This window comes from Oryzias melastigma, linkage group LG5 (genome assembly GCF_002922805.2).
Source record: "Oryzias melastigma strain HK-1 linkage group LG5, ASM292280v2, whole genome shotgun sequence".
Classification (NCBI taxonomy): Eukaryota; Metazoa; Chordata; class Actinopteri; order Beloniformes; family Adrianichthyidae; genus Oryzias; species Oryzias melastigma.
The window spans coordinates 22,391,648-22,411,587 of record NC_050516.1 but is presented as its reverse complement, the minus strand read 5'-3'; the positions used below and the strand labels follow the sequence as shown (position 1 = coordinate 22,411,587).

At 43.2% G+C, this 19,940-nt stretch overlaps 2 protein-coding genes across 4 annotated transcripts; one reads left to right on the top strand and one right to left on the bottom strand.

Moving 5' to 3' along the window:
* Window positions 1-2,497: 2,497 nt before the first annotated feature.
* ergic3 (ERGIC and golgi 3) lies at window positions 2,498-17,566 on the bottom strand. Of its 3 annotated transcripts, none has more exons than XM_024262842.2 (14): window positions 17,321-17,566; window positions 16,320-16,390; window positions 15,738-15,825; window positions 15,537-15,656; window positions 14,065-14,161; window positions 13,810-13,975; window positions 12,545-12,602; window positions 10,744-10,758; window positions 8,483-8,514; window positions 8,310-8,406; window positions 4,055-4,119; window positions 3,362-3,498; window positions 3,212-3,267; window positions 2,498-3,134 (listed from the first exon to the last, which is right to left on the bottom strand). In XM_024262842.2, exons 1-14 carry the CDS (start codon window positions 17,523-17,525, stop codon window positions 3,055-3,057), a joined length of 1,287 nt encoding a protein of 428 aa, XP_024118610.1. In that variant the 5' UTR covers window positions 17,526-17,566; the 3' UTR covers window positions 2,498-3,054. The 3 variants fall into 3 exon arrangements, with proteins under 3 accessions (XP_024118610.1, XP_024118612.1, XP_024118611.1); XM_024262844.2 differs by lacking the exon at window positions 17,321-17,566 and adding an exon at window positions 16,911-17,100; XM_024262843.2 differs by lacking the exon at window positions 10,744-10,758 and having other exon boundaries at window positions 17,321-17,564.
* Window positions 4,711-6,895, top strand: romo1 (reactive oxygen species modulator 1). The gene is made up of 3 exons (XM_024262846.2): window positions 4,711-4,869; window positions 6,490-6,620; window positions 6,688-6,895. The coding sequence occupies exons 2-3, from the start codon at window positions 6,490-6,492 to the stop codon at window positions 6,794-6,796; spliced, it is 240 nt and encodes a 79-aa protein (XP_024118614.1). The 5' UTR covers window positions 4,711-4,869; the 3' UTR covers window positions 6,797-6,895.
* Window positions 17,567-19,940: the final 2,374 nt, after the last annotated feature.

Here is a 19,940-nt window from a genome sequence, read left to right as displayed (position 1 = left end):
TCTGCCCCGACTTCTGCTGAGACATCATGCAGCCTTGAAATGGATTCTCTGTGTTCCAGATACCATTTTCAGTGATCTGGCGTTCTGTTTGTGGCGCTGCAGCTGCACTGAAGTCTTTTGACAAAAAATGTTTCAACTTAACTTTATTTAATAGAACAAACCAAATAAACAGTTAACAAAGACTTAAATTCAAAAGGTGACGTGTTCTTGTCGTGCTACTGTTGGTGTTTCATGTCATGATAATCAAAGCATAGCCTGTTTCTGCACAGACACAACGCTACCAAAAGTATTGACTCACCTGCCGTGACTCACATATGAACTGAGGTGCCATCACATTCCTAACCCATACAGTTCAGTATTATGTGGGTCCACCTTTTGCAGTGATTCCAGCTTCAAGTCTCCTGGGAACCACAAGGTTGAGGAGTGTTTCTAGGAATTCTGGACCATTCTTCCAGAAGTGCATTGTTCAGATCACACTGATGTTGGTGGAGAAGGTCTGGCTCTCAGTCTCCATTCTGATTCATCCCAAAGGTGTTCTATGGGTTGATGTCAGGACTGTGTGCAGGCCAGTCCAGTTCAGACTCTGTCCTCCATGTCTGTATGGACCTTGCTTTTTGCTCTGATGCACAGTCATGCTGGAAGAGGAAGCTCCAAACTGTTCCCACAAGGTTGGGAATTGTCCAAAATGTTTTGGAATCCTGAAGCATTAGTGAAACTAAGGGGCCAAACCCAACTCCTGAAAAACAAGCCCACACCATCATTCCTCCTCCACCAATGTCGTCTGAAATGTACCATTCTCTGCAACCTCTAATCCCAGACTGGTCCATCAGATTTCCAGATGCAAAAGTGTGATTCATCCCCCAGAGAAGGCGTCTCCACTGCTCTAGAGTCCAGCGATGGCGTGCTTCACATCCCTGCCTCAACACTCTGCATTGCACTTGTTTGGATGCAGCTGCTGCCATGGAAACCCGTTCCATGAAACTCTCTGTGTACTTGGGCTGATCTGAAGGTCACATGAGGGTTGGAGCTCTGAAGTGATTGACTGTGTATAAAGTCTGTACTATGACCATCAGCATCAGCTGACCTCTCTCCATCAGCTTACCACTTGGTGGCTGAGTCGCTGTTGTTCCCAAACTCTTCCAGTTGACTGTGGAATATTTAGGACATTTCAGGAGTGGATTTGTTGCACATGTTACATCCTATGACACTTCCATGCTAGAATTCACACAGATCCCGCCGAACCAGATCACAGTGATGTTTGGCCGCATTGCCAGCATTTTCATTAACTTAGTCATCCTGACCATCGTTCCTCCGTTAACTTCCAACCATCCCCAGTCCCCATCGCACCTCATGGATCCTCTACTTCTCTTCAAGTATCAAGATCCCCTTTCCTGTTGTATCATATCTGGATTACAAGCTCCTCATCTTCTAGAAGTCATAGAGGCTTGCGGGGAGGGGGGGGTCCTCGTCCTCACAGGAAAACTTTGAAAATCAAGGCCCTTTCTTTGCATTTTCCAGTTATCTGAGGCACTATTTCAGCTTATTTAAAGCAGTAGAGAATAAAGATTTAGGACTGAACTTCTACCACTGTTGACTATTATTTCCCTAAACCGGTTTTCCTGACTGCTGATGTCTGACACAGCCTCCAAATCTTCAGAGGAGGAGCCCCCAAAGAACACCAGCTTCCCAAAGTCTCCATAGACGTCCATGTCTGGAACAGCTGAACTCAGTGACGTTTCTATCATCACTTCAATCACACTTGGAGCGTGTGAGCAGAGGATAGGTACGATCCTTCTCTCAACAAACATCCTCATCTCATTATTTCACTGATACATTTACAGGATGTGAACTGGATCAGAATAATATAAATATATTCAAAACATATGGTAGAATATTAATGTATTTCTAAACAAGTGTGTATAAATGTTTAAACTCAAAATTGAAATGAAGAATATAAAAAAATCGGAATCGAATTGATTCAGGCTCTTGTGAATCGAATCGTTTCTGAAAATTATAATCAATGCCCAGCCCTAGTAAACACATCAAATAACTTCTTCATAAATCCACTTTTAGATAGACTCTGTCAAGAATCCAAATGTTTTCATAGAAATGTGAAAACTGAAATGTATTTTATGAACATTATTTTACTCAGAAAAGACATTAACTTTATTTAATAATCACTCACTTCCCAGAGTGAGTCATACAGAGCGGCATCAGGGAAAACAGAGAAAAATTCCTAGATATTATGGTCTGCTTTTGCCTTTCCTCATTTCTGACTTTATCTTCTGTTTGAGTTTCTCTGATTCTGTTCTTCCTGGTTTGTCTCTCAGCAGAACATTCTAGTTTGTTCTTTGCCTTCCTCACTTTAATAACTCCGATGCATTTCTCTGTTGCAGGATGGAGCCGGAGCTGATTTTTTTTTGTAAAGAACTCAAAGTACCATCAACGTCAGGGTGTGACTGAAACCCCGCCTTGTGGGCGGAGTCAGCAAACCTTCATGGAGCCTGACACGATCACATGACCTCGTTCCTGTTTAACAAACTGCAGATTTTCACATTTTATTTACTTTCACTTTGAAAACAACCAAAATATAAATACAGTCACCCGTCCCGGCACAGAACCCCCCGAATCAAGTGCTTACACAACCCCAAAAGATTGCCCCCCCCTCAAAAAAAAAAAGATGGAGGAGACATCTCTGAGGGTGGGGGGGGGTCTCCATCTCTGAGCAGGAAGTGGAAAGAACAGGTCTGACAGTGTGAAGGACCCCCCTCCCCCCCCACTGTGTAAGCTTCACCAAGCCCCTCTGGATCTGGACCTTCAGAGTTCTGGACATAGAAAAGCCAACAGCAGTCAAGTGGGGGGTGGGGGGGTTCTGGACAAGTGCAGCTGGATGGTTGCCATGGTGATCGTAAAGAGAAAACATAAAGTCAGAGCGGCGGCACCATCCAGACGTCCTTCAGTTCTGCTTGGCGGCGTTTGCAGCTCAGAAGGTGAAACCTGAGACCCCCCTCCCCCCCCCAGTTCCTGGGTCTATGCTGCCAGCAGGGGGTGCTGTTAGGACGCCTTTCCCAGCTCGATCTTCTTCTGGATGACCCGCGCTGAGTGGTAGATGAGCGAGTCAATCAAACCGGCCACTGTTGGGGAGGGAAGAGGCGGGACTTCAGGATCGACGTTCACACCGTAGAGACAGAGCTTCAGGAGCAGCACTCACCTGTGAACACGCCCCCGATGATGGCACAGACTCCTGTCAGGAAGTGCGTGAACGACCTGAGCAAACACACAAGCTTTAGCTTTTCCCTCAACCCCCCAACCCGATTTTAGGTCTAAAAATATGACATTTAGAACCGAAGGGGAGACCTACCGATGTTTCTCTGTGAATTTGACCATCATAGGAGACAGCTCGTACAAAACAAAGACTCCTGGCAGGCCCTGGTCTCCTATCAACCCGTTAGCAACCTTTTCATGCCTGGTGACAGAAAACTGGTTTGTTTTTACCACCTGGAAAAGGAGACAAGATCAGAAACAGACAGATTCACGCTTAGAGAATATCTTGGAACTGCAGCCGACAGAACCGTGAGCAAAAACTCCTCCTAAAAACGATGGTCTGTCTTTATCATCACACAGTTAAAAAGCTGAGAACTACAGTGACCCTGATGTACAAATCACACCAGCAAATCCCTCAATGCAAACACATATTCAAGATCCAAATGACAATTTTTAGAAAGAAAAAAAACCAAAACATTAAAATGAAAAATCTAGAAACCAAAACAAAATAAAAAAAGAAAATACAAATCAAATGTTTCAGGAAACCAAAACAGTCCTGTGAGTGGTACACAGTATCTCCAGTAATGCTGCTTGCCAAATGACTTTCAGTTGAAACGATAGACGAGTCAGCATTTCAGGTTTCCTATTTCTTAACATTTCGTTTAAATGTCTTTCTTAGAAAAACATGAAAAGACAGTTACTAAAGGACATTGCAGACTGGATGATGTTTGTCCATCAATTCGATTGACATGAGCCAGGAAGGTCTCAGGACAACACAAAGACCACTCACCTCTCCATCCGTTTTCATGTAGATAGTAGGAACGATCTTTACAAAGTACTGGTACATCATGGATGCTGTGAAGACAAGATTGACTTCAGGTCAACCCAAAAAGCAAAAGTACTAAATATGCAAACATAAAGTATGTTCTTGCTTCAGTGGATATGACTGAACCGTGCTCAGAAAGATTTAGCTTATATAGTCTGATGTCAAGTGTTTCCATTGAAGGACTAATAAAGGTTTTCCTCCAAGTTTGCTCTGTCATTCATCTGAGGAGAAGAAGGAGCAAGGAGGAGTCTGCACGAGAACCTGGGAGGAGGGAGGTGGGCATGTTCCGGAGAAACCCACTAATTTTCTGCAAACCCTTGAAGTGAAAAAGGAAAATATTTTGTTTGGTTTGATTATAAAAATGAATTGCACTGTAGCCTACAATAATTAACACAACAATAATAATTGGTAAATTTTGGATACATAAAATCAAGTTCTTAAAATTCACACCAATGTAGTTGTTTTCTTTTTAAATCTGTGTTCATAATATATTCATAATATATATATATATGTGTTTTCTTTGTTCGCATCCCTCTTGCATTTATTTGGACCCGGCTGTTCTTGTTTTGTCCTTGAAATTGTTAAAGACAAAGAAAAAAAATGTTCCGGAGACACCCGCCGGGGGGCGCTGCTCACTTTCTACGCGCCTTATCGTCCGTCTGTACTTCCGTCCTGCTTTTTCCTTTTCCGGTTATGGAGGTCTGACATCAAGATATTTAGACGCAGCTGCGCTGTAAACAACGACGAAGTCAAACGCGGAAAGTGAAACGTAACTGAAGGTAAACATCTTCTGTGACTGACGGATAAATCACGGAATTGTTTTGGAGATCGTCACGTTTGTCTGCGAAGGCCGCAAGTCACGTTAGCATGCTAAGCTAGCGGATGAAACTCGAAGATTAAGTTGTTCAGATTTGGAGACGAAATTAAAAAACAAAAATAACTGTACGACGCTGGAGTTGGCTTTAAATTCACTGCTTCCGGTTCGTGAGAGCACTAAAGATACATCCCACTGTGTTTTTCAGGCCAAGAACAGGTCCCGTTCAATAACCTCTGGTCTGGACCTAGACAGCTCAAACCTGGATTTAATTATGCTTTGGATAATAAGAGCACATCAAACTCAATCTCTGATTTGTGAAAGCTTTATTCGATTTGTGAAAATGTTAAACAGAATTTTATTGCGTCTTGTACACTCTGACCACCTAAAACAGGACTTAGGCGATAAAATCATTCTGTTTCACTTTTTCACAAGTCAAGTAAAGCTTTCAGAAACTGTTTAATGTACTCTTGAGTATCCACGGCATATTTTAATCCAGGTTTTAGCTGTCTAGGTGCAGGAGTTTTAGAACAGCACATGTTCTTAAATGGCCAGAGTATGAAAAACGCAAGAAAAATCATCCTATTTCAAATTTTCATGAATCTAATAAATCAGAAATTTTGTCTGTGTTCTTTATTATCCAAAGCATAGTTGAATCCGAGTTTGAGCTGTCTAGGTCCAGTGGTTGTTGAACAGGACCTGTTTTTTTGGTAAAAATACAGTAGAATGTTCCTTTAATGGATGCACTAAACTAACTTAAGCGTCAGCATAACTGTTCAGAATCACCTTCACAAAGTTCCATGTCCTCCGTTTGACTAAAAAACATCAAGTATTTCACTGAGCCGTTTGGTAACGGAGACCTTTAGGGAGGAACGTGCAGGAGAACCGGTCCGAACGCGGTTCTGGAACGTGCAGGAGAACCGGTCCGAACGAGGTTGGGTTTGTCATATCTAGATTCTATTCCTCTTCACATTCCTTCAGGTCTGAGGTTTATTTTATCATCAGAACTCTAATTGTTCTTGTTGAAAGATTTAATTTTAAATGTTTTTTGAATTGGTACAAACGAACCAAAGATTCACCCCCTACTCAGCATATAGTGTGTTCACCATTTTCTAGTGCTATCCAAATCTACCAATTCCAACATTGAGTGCACTAGAAATCTCCCAAAAGTCTTTGAAAAACTAGCGTGCCTTAATGCTCACTAGATTCGTGAATATAGACCACAATGCATTGTGGTCGAACAATTTCAACAAGAAAATGTGCTTAAATGTATTTTTAAATAAACCATCCACATTTTCACCATCAGAACACAGTGGAGTCATAAATAAACGTGAAATGTTCGTTTTGATTAAATTTTGACTTCGTGAAATCTGACGTCATATTCGACACTTGGAAAAACAAAGGAAAAGTAGTGAGCTTTATGTCAGAATTGCCTTTCAAATCCGGGGCACTATATCGTTTTTTAGTAGTTAAGGGTTAGACAGTTAATTCAGATATAACTTGAGTGTAAAAACGATCCCAAAGCAACCCAGGACTTGAACATGAGGACCCTGATCCACAGCCGATCCTCCTCGTGTCTCCACAGATGCCGGTGGCGGTAGGTCCGTACGGCCAGAGCCAGCCCAGCTGCTTCGACCGGGTCAAGATGGGCTTCATGATGGGGTTTGCCGTGGGAATGGCTGCTGGTGCCATGTTTGGCACCTTCTCCTGCCTCAGGTATCTGAACCTCCTCTTCCTCCCACTGAACCCATTCATGGTAAACAGCCCCTCCCCCTCCCGCCAGGATCGGCATGCGTGGTCGAGAGCTGATGGGAGGAGTCGGGAAGACCATGCTGCAGAGCGGAGGAACATTCGGGACCTTCATGTCCATCGGTATGGGCATCCGCTGCTGAGCTCCTGCGGCGCACGTACAGACACTTTCCATGGACCTGCAGTGGGGGGGGCCCACCAGTTCTAGTTTTGTCAATTAAAGTTCTGTTTTGTCCAAACGGTTCAGAGTGAGCGTGTTTGTATACAGACATGTGAATGTCTGAAGGTGCATTCACACCGAATGCGATTCGCGCGCCACGCTGTGAATTCTCTGGCCGCCGCCTGTCAAATGCGTTCCCAACACTGCGGCCGCGTGTGGGAGGAGCTACAAGCTCTGCGGATATCTCAGGTTTATTTATTGTAAAGAGTTCTACAAAAACATCAGTAATCATGTTTCCATGTTTGGGTTTATCTGATCATTATTAAAAGATTTCCCGGTACAGGAGGCTGTGTCTGTACAACAGCCGATTCCACAGTGTTTCTGTGTCTCTGTGGCTGAGCTAGAAGGCTGACTGTTTTGTATTAATCCAAAGGAAGGAGAAATAAAATTAGGAGACCTTTTTCCTTTTTTAAATATCTGATGAGGTCAGAACAGGTGTTGTGCTAAGGTACGTTCCCCCTGCCAGAGTGTGTTTCCCTCTCAAGCATTGTTTTGTTTTGTTTTGTAACCCTCATATTTTGTCCCTAAGAATGTTAAAAGAAGTTGGATGATTATTGTATACTTGATTCTGGAGCTTTTGAGAGTTTTTTTATTTTTGTCTCCACATGTTCTACGTAAAACGAGGGGGCATGGATTTTGTCAGGTTACTGCTGATCCAGCCCGCCAGAATCTGTGCCCCCAAAATATGTGCTGTAAAAGCAACAACTATTTATTTGTTCGTTGTGACATGCTCCCGTAATATTGTCACTTTCATAAATTGTGTTTTTTATCTTAAATTAGCCAAACAAACGTCTTTTTTTTTTCTTGCGTAAAAAGCTGTTGTTTTATGTTTAATATGTGGAAAAGAACAGCAAATATGACAAACTCCCCAAAGCCCCAGAATTAAGTATATTGTATTCATGCACCTTCCTTTAACACTTTTTGGGACAAAAGGTGCCAGAAAGCGGGGAAACAAATTCTGGCTGAGGGAACGTAGCGTGGCACAACACCTGCAGCCTCCACACCCTGCAGCATCTCTCTCTGCTGGCACATCGAGTGAGTGAGCTCCGCCGTGGGAGCGAAAGCCGCTGATCTGTCCAGAGTTTCCCCCGCCTTCACCCAAAAGAAGCTGGATGAGGATCTGCAGCTCAAACGGGTAAAGGAAAAAGATGAAAGTTCTGGACAAAAACGCTCGCTTTGGACTAGTATTCTACCTGCTGATTGGGTCACTGAAAACGTCACATCCCGAAAGCTGATTGGCTGATGTGGCGTGGCGACCTGTCAAACTTCAGGTATTAAAATTTTGGCCTCTCTACTCAAATTAAGCTGCTGGAAGACGCCACACCTGGGGCTAAAATCGCGCCGCGGGGCTTCGATCCGCCTTAGAGCGTGGCTGTACTATTGATTAACATAGGAGCTGGCCGCCTCTGCTGCATCGGTTTCTGCCCGGTTCTGACCTTGTGGGGCTGTGACGTCGGTCCCATCCAGAGGGTTGACGATTCCGGGGTAATCTCGGCCGAACGATAGGTGTTTGATCATGTGGGTCATGTTGATCTGCAGAAGAAAGAGGAGCGGTTAGCTGAGAACACCTCCACGGGGGGCGGAGTCTCACTTTTTAAAGGTGACTCACGTTGTCCAGGCCGAAGCTCTGCAGGTCATGAACTGTGAATGAGGAGAGAAGCTTTTAACCGGAGATGCCAGAATGAGCTCAAACATTTCTGAACAAGATCTGAAACTACGTCAGGTTCTCTGCTGGAGAAGCTCAAACTGCTGCCTCCGCACTGTCCTGCAGGACGTCACGTCAAACTACATCTGAGGCCGCGTCGCCAAAGCTTCTCTCCAAACCTTCGAGTCCTCAAACATGAAGAGATGCAGCAAAGTCTTCCAGGAGCCCAGAGCTAAACCAACGGAAACACGAAGAACCAGAACCTTACTGATGGTTCTTCAGAGGATCCTGGTAGTTCTTCAGGAAAAAGATCTGAAATGTTGGTTATTACTGCTGATTAAATGCAGACTGTTAACTCCTGAACACAAACGCATTCAGAAGTTCACAGAAACAAATCTCTGATTCTCGGTTGACCCTGAAGGCTCTGAAGGTCCAGCAGCCGCAGGTTTACGATGACTTCTAACCTCAGTCACAATCAGGAAATCATAGTTCTTAGAGGTTCTGGACCATGCGGGCTGTCCCGGCCTAAACTAAACTCTGGTCATAATAGGGCTGCAACGATTAGTCGTAAATCGACTATTAAATGAAAATAAATACTTTTTTTTTTTTCTTTGCTAATTTGACATCTATTAAGGTTTTTTTGGGCTAGTTTCGAGTTTAGCTCATATTTAAGCAACAAATATTTTGCAAAATTGGCATGTATTAGTGATTTTGAGCAACTATACTTAAAATTTGTAGAAATTTAGGTCAATTTCAGCGCTCTTTCATAGTTCTTTACATTGTTCTATAGTTCTAACATTATCGCAGGTAATGCAACTTTTATAGTCTTGTTTTATTACCAAAAACTAATGAGGACAGAGGCTGATTGATTCATTAAAAGTTTAACAATCATCTTAATTGTCTTTCTTTTTAGTTAGTTTAAAGCTAATGATGGTTAAGATGTGTGTTTTACATCCAGTTTGCTCATGACCCGATTAGTCGACTAATTGGAAAAAATAAAATAAAAAAATCTGTGATTAGTCGACTATTAAAGTAATCGTTTGTGGCAGCACTACTTCATGCACAGCAGTAGAATTGTAAAACAGAACCTTTTAAAATAAAATGTTAACCAAACTGCTTTAAATAAAAATGCAAGTTCTGTGGAAGGATCTGCTCTGTTAGAGATTTTTGTGCCACAATATTGCAAGCAAAAGTTACAGATATGAGATTAAAATGTTGTAAATTTCAACCACAATGTAAAACTTCATAATTTGTGAATAAAAATACATATTTGCTTTCAAAAGCTTTTCTTTTCTTTCCAAAAATGCTTTTGCATTTTTAACACGAACATTTTTAGATGTGTAGTGCCTCATCTCGCTTTTACACTTTGATTTTTTTTCTTTGATTTTGCGTTCAACATTTTCTCTGAGAGTTTGGTTTGTGGCACCCCAAACAGCCTGCTGATTGGTCTGGATCAGGGGTGTCAAACTCAAGTCCTTGAGGGCCGGCCTCCTGCTGGTTTTCCAGAATCCTGCCTTATCTGCTGCTGAGTACCTGGATCAGGTGTGTTTAGCCAATAAGAAGCTTCTATGGCAGCTTGGTTTTAAAACATGCAGGACAGCAGCCCTCCAGGGCTGGAGTTCAACACCTGTGGTCTAAATTCTATTCAATAAGGCGTCTCTGCCTTGCATTGCAGTGCTTGGAGGCCGAGGTGGATTTTGGACTTTAGAAAGTCCAAAGTCTGGCACTGTTTGGTTGTAAACCAGCATTATTTTCCTAACAGACATAATAAACATGTTGGTCGCTACATTAACACGAATGAATACAAAACCATGCTGAGACACCTGACTGGATAGAATCTAGACCAATCAGGAGGCTGTTTGGGGTGGCACAAATGTAACGCTGAGAGAAAATGTTGAAGCAAAATCAAAGATAGGGCGCCAGTGAGATGAGGCACTACGTATCTGAAAACCTTTGTGTTGCAAATGCAAAAATATTTTTTAAAGCAAATATATATTTTCATTTGCAAATTATTAAGTTTTTATTCTCAAAACGTTACATTTTGGTTGCAATTTAGAACATTTTGATCTCAAATCTGTAACTTTTGCTTGCAATATAGTGGCACAAAGGTCACTTCATACTGCTCCAGATCAGAGCATTCGCCGGTCAGAACCGCCTCTTTTCTAACCTTTGACCTCACAAACATGGACTGAGAAAATCTCTTTTACAAAAGAAGAAGGACTTACTTTCCACAGCGTGCACTGCAGAAAGAAGAGAGAAGAGTCACAGCAGAACACAGCAAAGCATGCAACATCAACGTACGGCCCTGTGGGGGCGCCGCACGCCACCATGCAAGTTCTGGAGACCAAAGGCTTTAAGACGTCGGGAGGATTTTAGGGCTGAACCGGAGCCACGTTTGCTGACGTGTCTGATGATTATAACTGTTAAGTTTAGTAAAGGTCGTGACCTCCAAGCAGATGTGGCTCTGGACGCCACTCCGAAGCTCTTCATCCCAAACCTGCTCTCGGTCGTCCTGTTACCATTTCATCCATCATTACTACGCCTTGTTTCCAACAGATGTGACCGTCCCAGTTAGCACCTCCCCTTTAAAACCACAGAGGAACACCTGAAGGTCAAACTCTGCAGGTGTCTCTACACTCCCACTAAAAGATCTCTGGAAAGCACGGCGGTGGAGGGGTGATGGTTAGAACTGCTTTTGTATCTAATCATCCAGAAATTTGATTAACATATGTCCACGAAAAGTTCATCTAAAAATTTCTGAAGAATTCCTGAGAGCAGACCAATAACCACCAGGTAACGTCATCACTGGACGGATGATGGAGCCAGGCTGGAGGCAGCAGCAGATGAAACTTCTCCTGAGGAGCTGCTCTGCGTCTCACTGAAGGAGCTGACGTTCTCTGCTAGAACCTCTGCTCCTCGGAGAACCATCCAGTCGGAGCAGAGGAAGACGGAATAAAACGACGCTGTTTTTGAAACCGCGAAGGAAACTAGATCCTCAACAACAAAACAAATAAAGCGTTCTGTCCTACTTTTTTTTCTGATGGTTTTCTCATTATAAAGAGATCCACTATCTGGTCATAATGAGAATGAAGTTCTTTTTCTCTTAATAACAAAATAATCAAGAATGAAGCGTCCCCCTCTCCCTTTCCCACACGGACACGCCGAGACTTTACCTCATTGTCTTAAGTCTCTTTAGTTTGTGGTTAACAACAAAAACAGCAGAAGAATACTCCTTAAAAGTTGTTTAAAGTCTATGTTTTATCCATTGGTGGATTTATGTTCTTTAAACGTCTTAATTCCGTCTCAAGTACCAGCCCCCTCCCTTCATTTCCGGGCCGACGAGCGTTTCCGCATGGTGCGTTCACGGAGCTCCGGATATCGGGAGCAAAACAAAGCAGTTTATCAGAGAAAATGTCGAACGCCAGAACTGATCTATATATTATTGATTAATTAAAGAGTGTCGACATTTTAAATGAAAAACTGCTTTGTGGCCGAGTGGCTGTTTGGGTCCGCTAATGTCCCGAGTTCAGTGAACGCGTTATTCTCATCGGCCCTGAATTCTGTCAATCAACCTGTTTGTTCTGAGGTTTTAGGGAAATAAAGGAGGGGGGGGGGGGCGCTGCTGTTTTTGTTGTTTACCACAAAATAAAGCGACATAAAACAGGGAAAGTCTCAGCATCTCAGTGTTGATTATTTCGTTATCAGAAAAAAAGTTAATTTCCTCGACGAAACAAGCTTTGTTTTCTCTTTATAACAAGTTGTCTGGTTTACTCGAGAAAACAAACTTCATTTTCTCATGATAATAAGATAATATCTTGTTATCATGAGAAAATGACTAAAAAAAATGGGGCGGGCCATTTTTGGCTTCTGTAATTTTCGACTCTTTTCAGAAACAGGAGACCGCAGCAGCTTCGGCGTTCAGAAGAGCCATCTCTATTGAGCAGTTATTCCTCCTCCGGTAACAGGCTGTGCTAAAGAGGCGGAGCAACCGTCTGCAGAGGCGGAGCAAACGTCTGTGGTTCTTACCGTGGACGTGGGACTGCTGGAAACTTTTTCCTGGAGCAAAATGGAAATTTCCCGCCACCTAGGAAACAAAGACAAGATCCAGGTGTGTTTCTGTTCAGAGCAGCCCGGTGATGGTGACCGGACCTCCAGAGGACCTCTAAGGTTTTCAGAGGGTCACAGGGTGAAGCCCCCCACCAGGACAAAGCTGACTTTACCTTCTGATAGACAATAATGTGTTGCTTGCATGTCTATGTTTTCAGCATCTGTTTTATTTGGTGATTCACAGACACGTTTAGGGGGTCGTATCAGCTTTTTTCCTTTCTTTTACATTTCTATGATATTCTGCACAATGTTTCCAGTTGTGAAATGGTGATGAGATGTTTACTACAGTTTCAGAGGAGTTTTCTTTGTTTTTGTACCTTTTACCTCATTAAACACGTGAGCTTCACTACAGAGAAAACTGTTTTCCCTGAGGAGGTTTCCTCACCCCAAACCGTTTCAAATTCTGATTGGCTCTGTCTGCCTGTGCGTGGTTATCCAATCTGATAGTGGGCGGGACAACGCTGGAGACAGAAGGGCGGCTGCCTCAGAGCCAAAAACAACCCATTATTATCGACTGTCTGATTTTAAAAAAAAGGCAGATACCGATAAATGTCAAAATGACCAATATTGGCACCGATGCCAATATTGATATCGGTATTGGTCGACCCATATTTCAAACCGTCCTGGGACCCAAGAGCAAAGGAAGCTCCTTCAAATGAACCCAAACCGCCGCCATGCTGAAGTTAAACCAGAGCGGAGTTCTCCATCAGAGGTTTGATCTTTACAGAGACTGTACCAACAAACGGTACCACTGCTCCGCCGAGGGGTGGGGTGTATCGTACATGTCACATCGAGCCGTGACATTCATGGGACTTTAGAGTGAAACTGGGAAAACCACAGTAAAACAGTTTTTTAATTTAACTAAACTTTACTAACAAACCATCCATCCACCCATAAACGCACCCTGTTGGATGTGGGTGGAGCTGGTGGATTTTGTGGGTGGAGCTAGTGGATGTGGGTGGAGCTGGTGGATGGTGTGGTTGGTGCTGGTGGATGTGAATGTTGTGGGTGGAGCTAGTGGGTGTGGGGGGAGCATGTGAGCATTGGTGGAGCTGATGGGTGTGGGTGGAGCTAGTGGATGTGGGTGGAGCTGGTGGATGTGAATGTTGTGGGTGGAGCTAGTGGGTGTGGGTGGAGCTAATGGGTGTGGGTGGAGCTGGTTGATTTGGGTGGTGCTCGTTTACCTTGTTGACCTCAAGGAAGCCGTAGACCTGACAGCCTTCATTCTTCTGCTCCTGCATTTTCTGAGTGAAGCCCTCCCTCTTACACTGTTCGATGGTGTCAGCGTTCTTGAAGGCCCAACCTCGCCGTCGGTAAGCTTCCCGCACATCATCACAGGAGTTACAACACCTGTGTAGAAGAGCCCGCCCCGCAGGTCCGTGTCAGTGCACAAACACTAGAGAGCACAGAACCAGCAGGGAGACACCTTTGTGCTTTACTTCAGGTCTTCGGTTTCGGCTCCGTAGCAGCTCTCGCATCGGTTTGGGTCCAGAGTGCTGGGGTCAAAGACCTCGCCATCATCAGCTTTCCCCAGCTCTGAAAGACACCAGTCACAGGCTGCTGAAAACCAGCTTCACCAGTCAGATATCGCAGTGAAATCACAGGTCTAGTTTGTCTGCGTAGAACCGGTTCTTACCAAACAAAACAAAGACCAACACAGCAGCTAAAAACAGGCATGAAGAAAGAGAGTCAACAGTCCATCACCCATGCAGCTGTCATACTTCCACCCACCCGTCTGTCTCACCTCCTTCAGTTCAGCTTTACAGCTTTTCATGAACAATAAGCAAAACCAGAACACAATGAGACTGTTGAGCATGTAAAACACACAATTACAATGTTTTTACCTGCTCATGGTTTTTCAGTCTGCTTGTTTTACTATTGAACTCTTGATATTTTACCATCTCACTTTTAAACAGTTGTGTGAATGTTTAGTAAACATTCTCACTGTAGTGATTCTGCTGCTCCTTTCCGTACGCTTTTCAGCACGTAAGAACTCAATCACACTTTCAGTGATTTCAGCAATCTTGGTATCAAAACGTTCAGCTTGTTTAGAACATTACCGATTATATTTTTGGGTTTTCAGAAACTTTAGTTTTTGAAATACTAAGCAAAATATGCACCATAGAAAATTAATGAGAAATTGCTCAAATCTTTCAAAAACGTTATGGTCTTTAAAACTTTTGAAATTCTGCATACTTTCAGCTACAGACATCGTTCAAACTGTTGAATGTTCAGCAACTACTGGGTTTTTTTTGTCATTTAGCTTTTATTTTACATGCTAGCTGTTCTTGGCTCATTTGGAAATTTTTCCAGATTTTTTTAGGCTAATTTGAAGTTTTGCTAATATTTTAGAAAAAATAGTTGGCAAAATGTTTTGGCAAAAATAGAAATTTTAGATTTATTTCAGCAAATTTGGAGTAAAGCAAATATGTTAGCTTTATGTTAGCCGTTTTGGCAAAACAGGCATTTTTAAGTTTTTTGGCTAAATTGACATTTAGCTAATATTTTAGCGTTTTCAGCCATCAGCTCTCCTTTAGCAGCTACATTTAGCTTACAGAATTCACACTTACATTATTGCTGGTAATATCTAGTTTAAATCGTTTTTTTTGTTTGTAGATTTTACTGGACAGCGTCTTTTTTTACTTTGGTCATGTTATGATGTCATATCGAGTTAGCATCATTTTTCAGGACGAAGTTTCAGCTGAAAAAACATATTCAAGAGTCCAGACAGTTTTTTAAACTCGTTCATTTTCCAGAAAGACTCTTGGTTTTTTTTTAACCAGAGACCGAACTGGAGTCAAAAACAAGCAAACAATGACATTCCACAGCGAAACACTGGAACATGGGAATGTGCTCCGCCGGCTCGGTGCTGTGGAGCAGTTTGAAGGTAAGGGTCATAACGCTGGGTTACCGTGCTTCTCTGCCTCCATGCTGACCACTTTCAGATCCTTATCCAGCCGTCGTTTGAATAAATTATGTTCCACGTCCAGCTGCTGCTCACCAGCCACGTCCATAGCATCTATACTGAGATCTGAGACAAACAGGAGACACATCAGACTTCCACTGTGTCAGCTTCAGGGCCTGAAGGCCGGCGCAGACCGGAGACACTTACAAGCACACGGCATGTGAGGGAAAATGACGTCGATGTTGATTTTGAGTTTGTCTCCTCGTGACGTGTCCACGTAAAGCTCAGGATGGACCTGCAGCACAAACACAAACTGAGGACAAATGGGAACACGGAGGTGACAAAAGATGTTCCGCCAACGCTTCCCTCAGGAGGACAGGACATCCGTCCACCTCCATCTGAAGCGTCTCCGTTAAGCTAAACCTCAGATGGACTCACCTGGAGTTAGGACTACCAGGTGTTCCTTCAATGAATGAATTTACATTTTCATTTATGATCCTTCATTAATGTTAGAAAATCATCTGCAGTTAGCTGAGTCAGTCACATTTTTCTGATGATGGAGGACATAGAGATGAAAACTGCCTTTCTGAATTCTACTCCATTCAAAACGTAGCGTCTGCAATGAGCGTCCCAAAAATCAGAAACCAGGAGGGACCAACAAATGTCCCAACAGATCAGAATTCTGCCCACAGAGGAGGCTAAGGGGAGGAGCTTCCCAGGAGGAGCTCCACAACATCTCAGGGGAAATCCAGTCGGGTTGATGATGTAGATCAGCAGGAGGAACCTCACCTCTTTAGTGAGATAGTACTGCAGCTCGGACACGAAGAGGATCAGCATGATGACGCCGCTGATGATCGTCACTGCAGAAACACAGAGGAGAATCCAGATGAGGAGACGGAAACCTCTGCAGGAGAATCCCTCCTCCAGTCATCCTCACTCCTCCAAACCTCTGACCGTTCATCTAAAACTTAGAATCAAGCTTAAGTTGTTGGCAGTCATGCACCAAAGTGTGTGACATTTGTTCTCTGCGTTTGACTCCTCCCCTGAGGAAGGGGTGAGCTACAGTCACAGGTCTTTGGTCTGACTCGGCCTGGATTTGAACTCATGACCTTCCAGTTTCAGGCTGGACACTTCCTCCAAAGGGCCACTGAACTGGCAGAAGAGTCCAGATTACTGGTTTCTGTATTTCTCATCGTTGGAGGTGCATGGAGAACCAGAGGTGGATCTGCTGAGGTTCTGGAGAATGAAGGAGTCATAAAAACATCTCCAAACGCTGCGATCTGCACAGATCCACTAAACACCCAGGAGCCTAACACGCAGGACGGCCGAGAAGCGGGAATGTGACGAGATTCTGACGTCATGTCAGCACTAAACTCAGACCTCTCTGTGGAACATCTCCTCCTCCTTAGGATGATCTGAGGAGCCGAAACATGGATGGGTTCCACGCGCGCGCTCATCTTCCTCGTGCAAATGACTTTTCTGTTCCACGCGACGTGGATCAGCTGGAGTTTAGCTTCAGAGTTTCCCCGCATCATCACATTCATCATCATCATCACATTCCACTACAATAATCAATCAAATAACTTCCGCGCGCCAGCTGCAGTGTTTGTAAAGTCACGTGGGATCACAGGTGTTCCTCCGTGACTCCTTCACGCAGCCGGGCTGTCACGGCGGTTCGGCCGTGCGTGGACGTTCACGCAAACACCTCCGGTCGGCGCTTCCCGCAGACTGCGGTTAGCCGCCGCGGCTAACAGAGCGAGCCTAGTCCCGGGTCCAGGCGCGCCTCTTACCGGTCGCTCCCCCCCACGTCTTCACCCGGAAGTCCTCCAGGGTTTTCGGATAGGCGTCGAACTGCTTCAGTTTGTTTAAAGTTTCCATCTTATCGAACCAAAATCCGAGAAATCCAGCGAAACAGAAGCCGAACCACTCCGAACAGCATCGAGGTTTCCGGGTCACGTGAGGCGCCGCTGGGCCAATCGGCGGCAGCCGCGTCATTTGCACGCCATTTCCTCCCCGTGCAGGTGTTGATACAGGTACTTATTTAAGGTATATTTATGCCTATGGTATTTATGTTCTTTTTATTGTTTTTTTTATTTAAAAAATCCTTTAAAGTACTATTTTAATTTATAAAGATTCACACAATAAAGAAACAACTGAAAAATATTACACGTTATGTTTCTCCTTAAAACACAGTAAACAGAAGGCAAAGATCTTCAAGTTAATTTCTTGTCTTTATTTTCATCGCTCTCTTTTCACTTTCAGCTCATTAGTTGAGGAATTGATGACACGTTTCTTCTGTCCATAAATACAATCCGACACAATGACAACCTTACCTGGTGGACAACATACAACTACACATATAACAACAATAACAGAAATAATCCAGCATCTTCCAGACCGAACAATAACACTTTCAGATACAATGTTCTGATTACTTTTTGCTTCAGAACTTCAACACTAATTGAACTCAGAATTCATGAAACTCTGTTTTCCTCCAGAGAAATGATCAAAACGAGCAGGATATTTACTGAGAGCAGACCAGAGTCCTTCTGCTTATTTTCTGATGTGAGATCCTACAGGGGATCATTTAAAGAAGCAGGTATAACTAATTCAGAGTTCAAACCTGCACTCAGAGTTGATTGACTCAGAGTTTGGAAACTCAAAGTTATCAGTTTCAGATCAGATAAAAAAAGTTTGTTAAGTCTCTGAGTAGCTGGACTCAGCATCGCGACCATGCAAAGATCTGAGCAATTGAGCAAAGAGATTACGATTCACCATGGCAACGGGAACAAACACAATAGGGCTTCATACTTCAGAAATTGATGTTTTCCTTCAAGCATATGCCTTTTTGTATTAAAAGCAAATTTAATGTCTACTCTTCCTCAAAATTTCAGTGGTTGATATATGAGATTCTTAAAGTCACGATTGATAAGCAATCCAATATGTTTCATCCAGAGTCACAGTTTTGTCTTTCAAAATGCTTTTCTAAAATGTATCCAACACTAATCTGCAACCCTGTGAAACTCTTCCTTAATCACTCTGAGGGGTTTGTGTCCAGGAAAAACAACAAAAATGGATAAAAAGCGCTTGAGCGCGAGGCAGACTTTCCTGATGATTCTGCAAACAGTGGGCTGACTGATGTGCTGGGCATCCCCAATGTTATAAAGAAGACTTCCATTTACGAAAACACCTACTGCAACACGAAGCATCTGCTTGGATGTCAGAGCACGGCCACGATGGGTGGAGTGTGTGATGGATGGGTGGATGAGATTGTGAATGTATAAGACCGAGTCTCTGGAAAAACTGCATTGGGCGATAGAGCGCCGTCCAGCAGCTGCTGCCCACCACTGAGAGAATTTCCCCATTGTGGGAGTAATAAAGGATTTTGATTGATCACTCAAATACAAATGAATTTGGAAATGCCAGGCAATCGACTCGTGTCCTCAAAATCCTCTCCAGACATAAATAACATTTCCTCTGGATTAATCCCGCCTCCTCTTGGAAACGTGATGTCTTTAATGTGAATGTTCTCAAAATGTTAATGAGGAATTTGAACATCCTTTACTTTAAGAAGGGGTGGAGACCGCTTCATGCAACGGGTTTGGTTCAACCCACTTTCAGGGGTTTAAGTTACCTCCGTTTATGAAATCAGAAACTCAGAGTTTTCCTTAACTCGGAGTTCCAACAAAACCTGCTTCTTGAAACGGGCTCCTGGACGTCCTTCCAGAACAGAAAACCAGCATCGATGATGTCCTGAATGCAAACACAAACACTTTGACGTGAGGACAAAGCCAAAAGAAACAGAAACATCTTTTCAGAGGAATCGCAGCAAAGACTACAAAGTGTGTTCAAGTTTAATTTAAATCTGTCTTGATTGAAAACTTTAGCTGAGTAAGCTCTATGGGCAATCCCAAAAGAAATTACTTTATGTTATGGTTATTAAGAATTTATTAGAATATCTTCCACAAACATTTTCAATCAAACATACTCTGAGGTCGTGACAACGTTGTCACAGTGTTCATGTGAAGTAATTCTCGCATGAACTAATAGTTATTCCTGTGATACCTGGACGTATCTTCCCCACAGGAGCATAAACTGGCGAGAGCAGAGATCAACATTTACTCTGATGACACATGGTGATATTCTAGAGGAGGAACAGGGAGGTCACATCTAGAAAGAAGCTCCTCATATGTTAAAAGTCAGGACTGGTTGTTAAATAACTGATAAACAAAAATAAGGATTTCCAAAGCAATGTTCTGTGAAGAGTGACTTGTGTTTCCATGAAATGTCCTTGTTGTTTCAGATCAAGTATTTGTGAGGTGTAACCTGTTTGTACACAGGAAGGCTTGACGGTAAAATGTAGATCATTTAAGTGGGATTTTACAGACGTCATAATTACACATGAGGAAG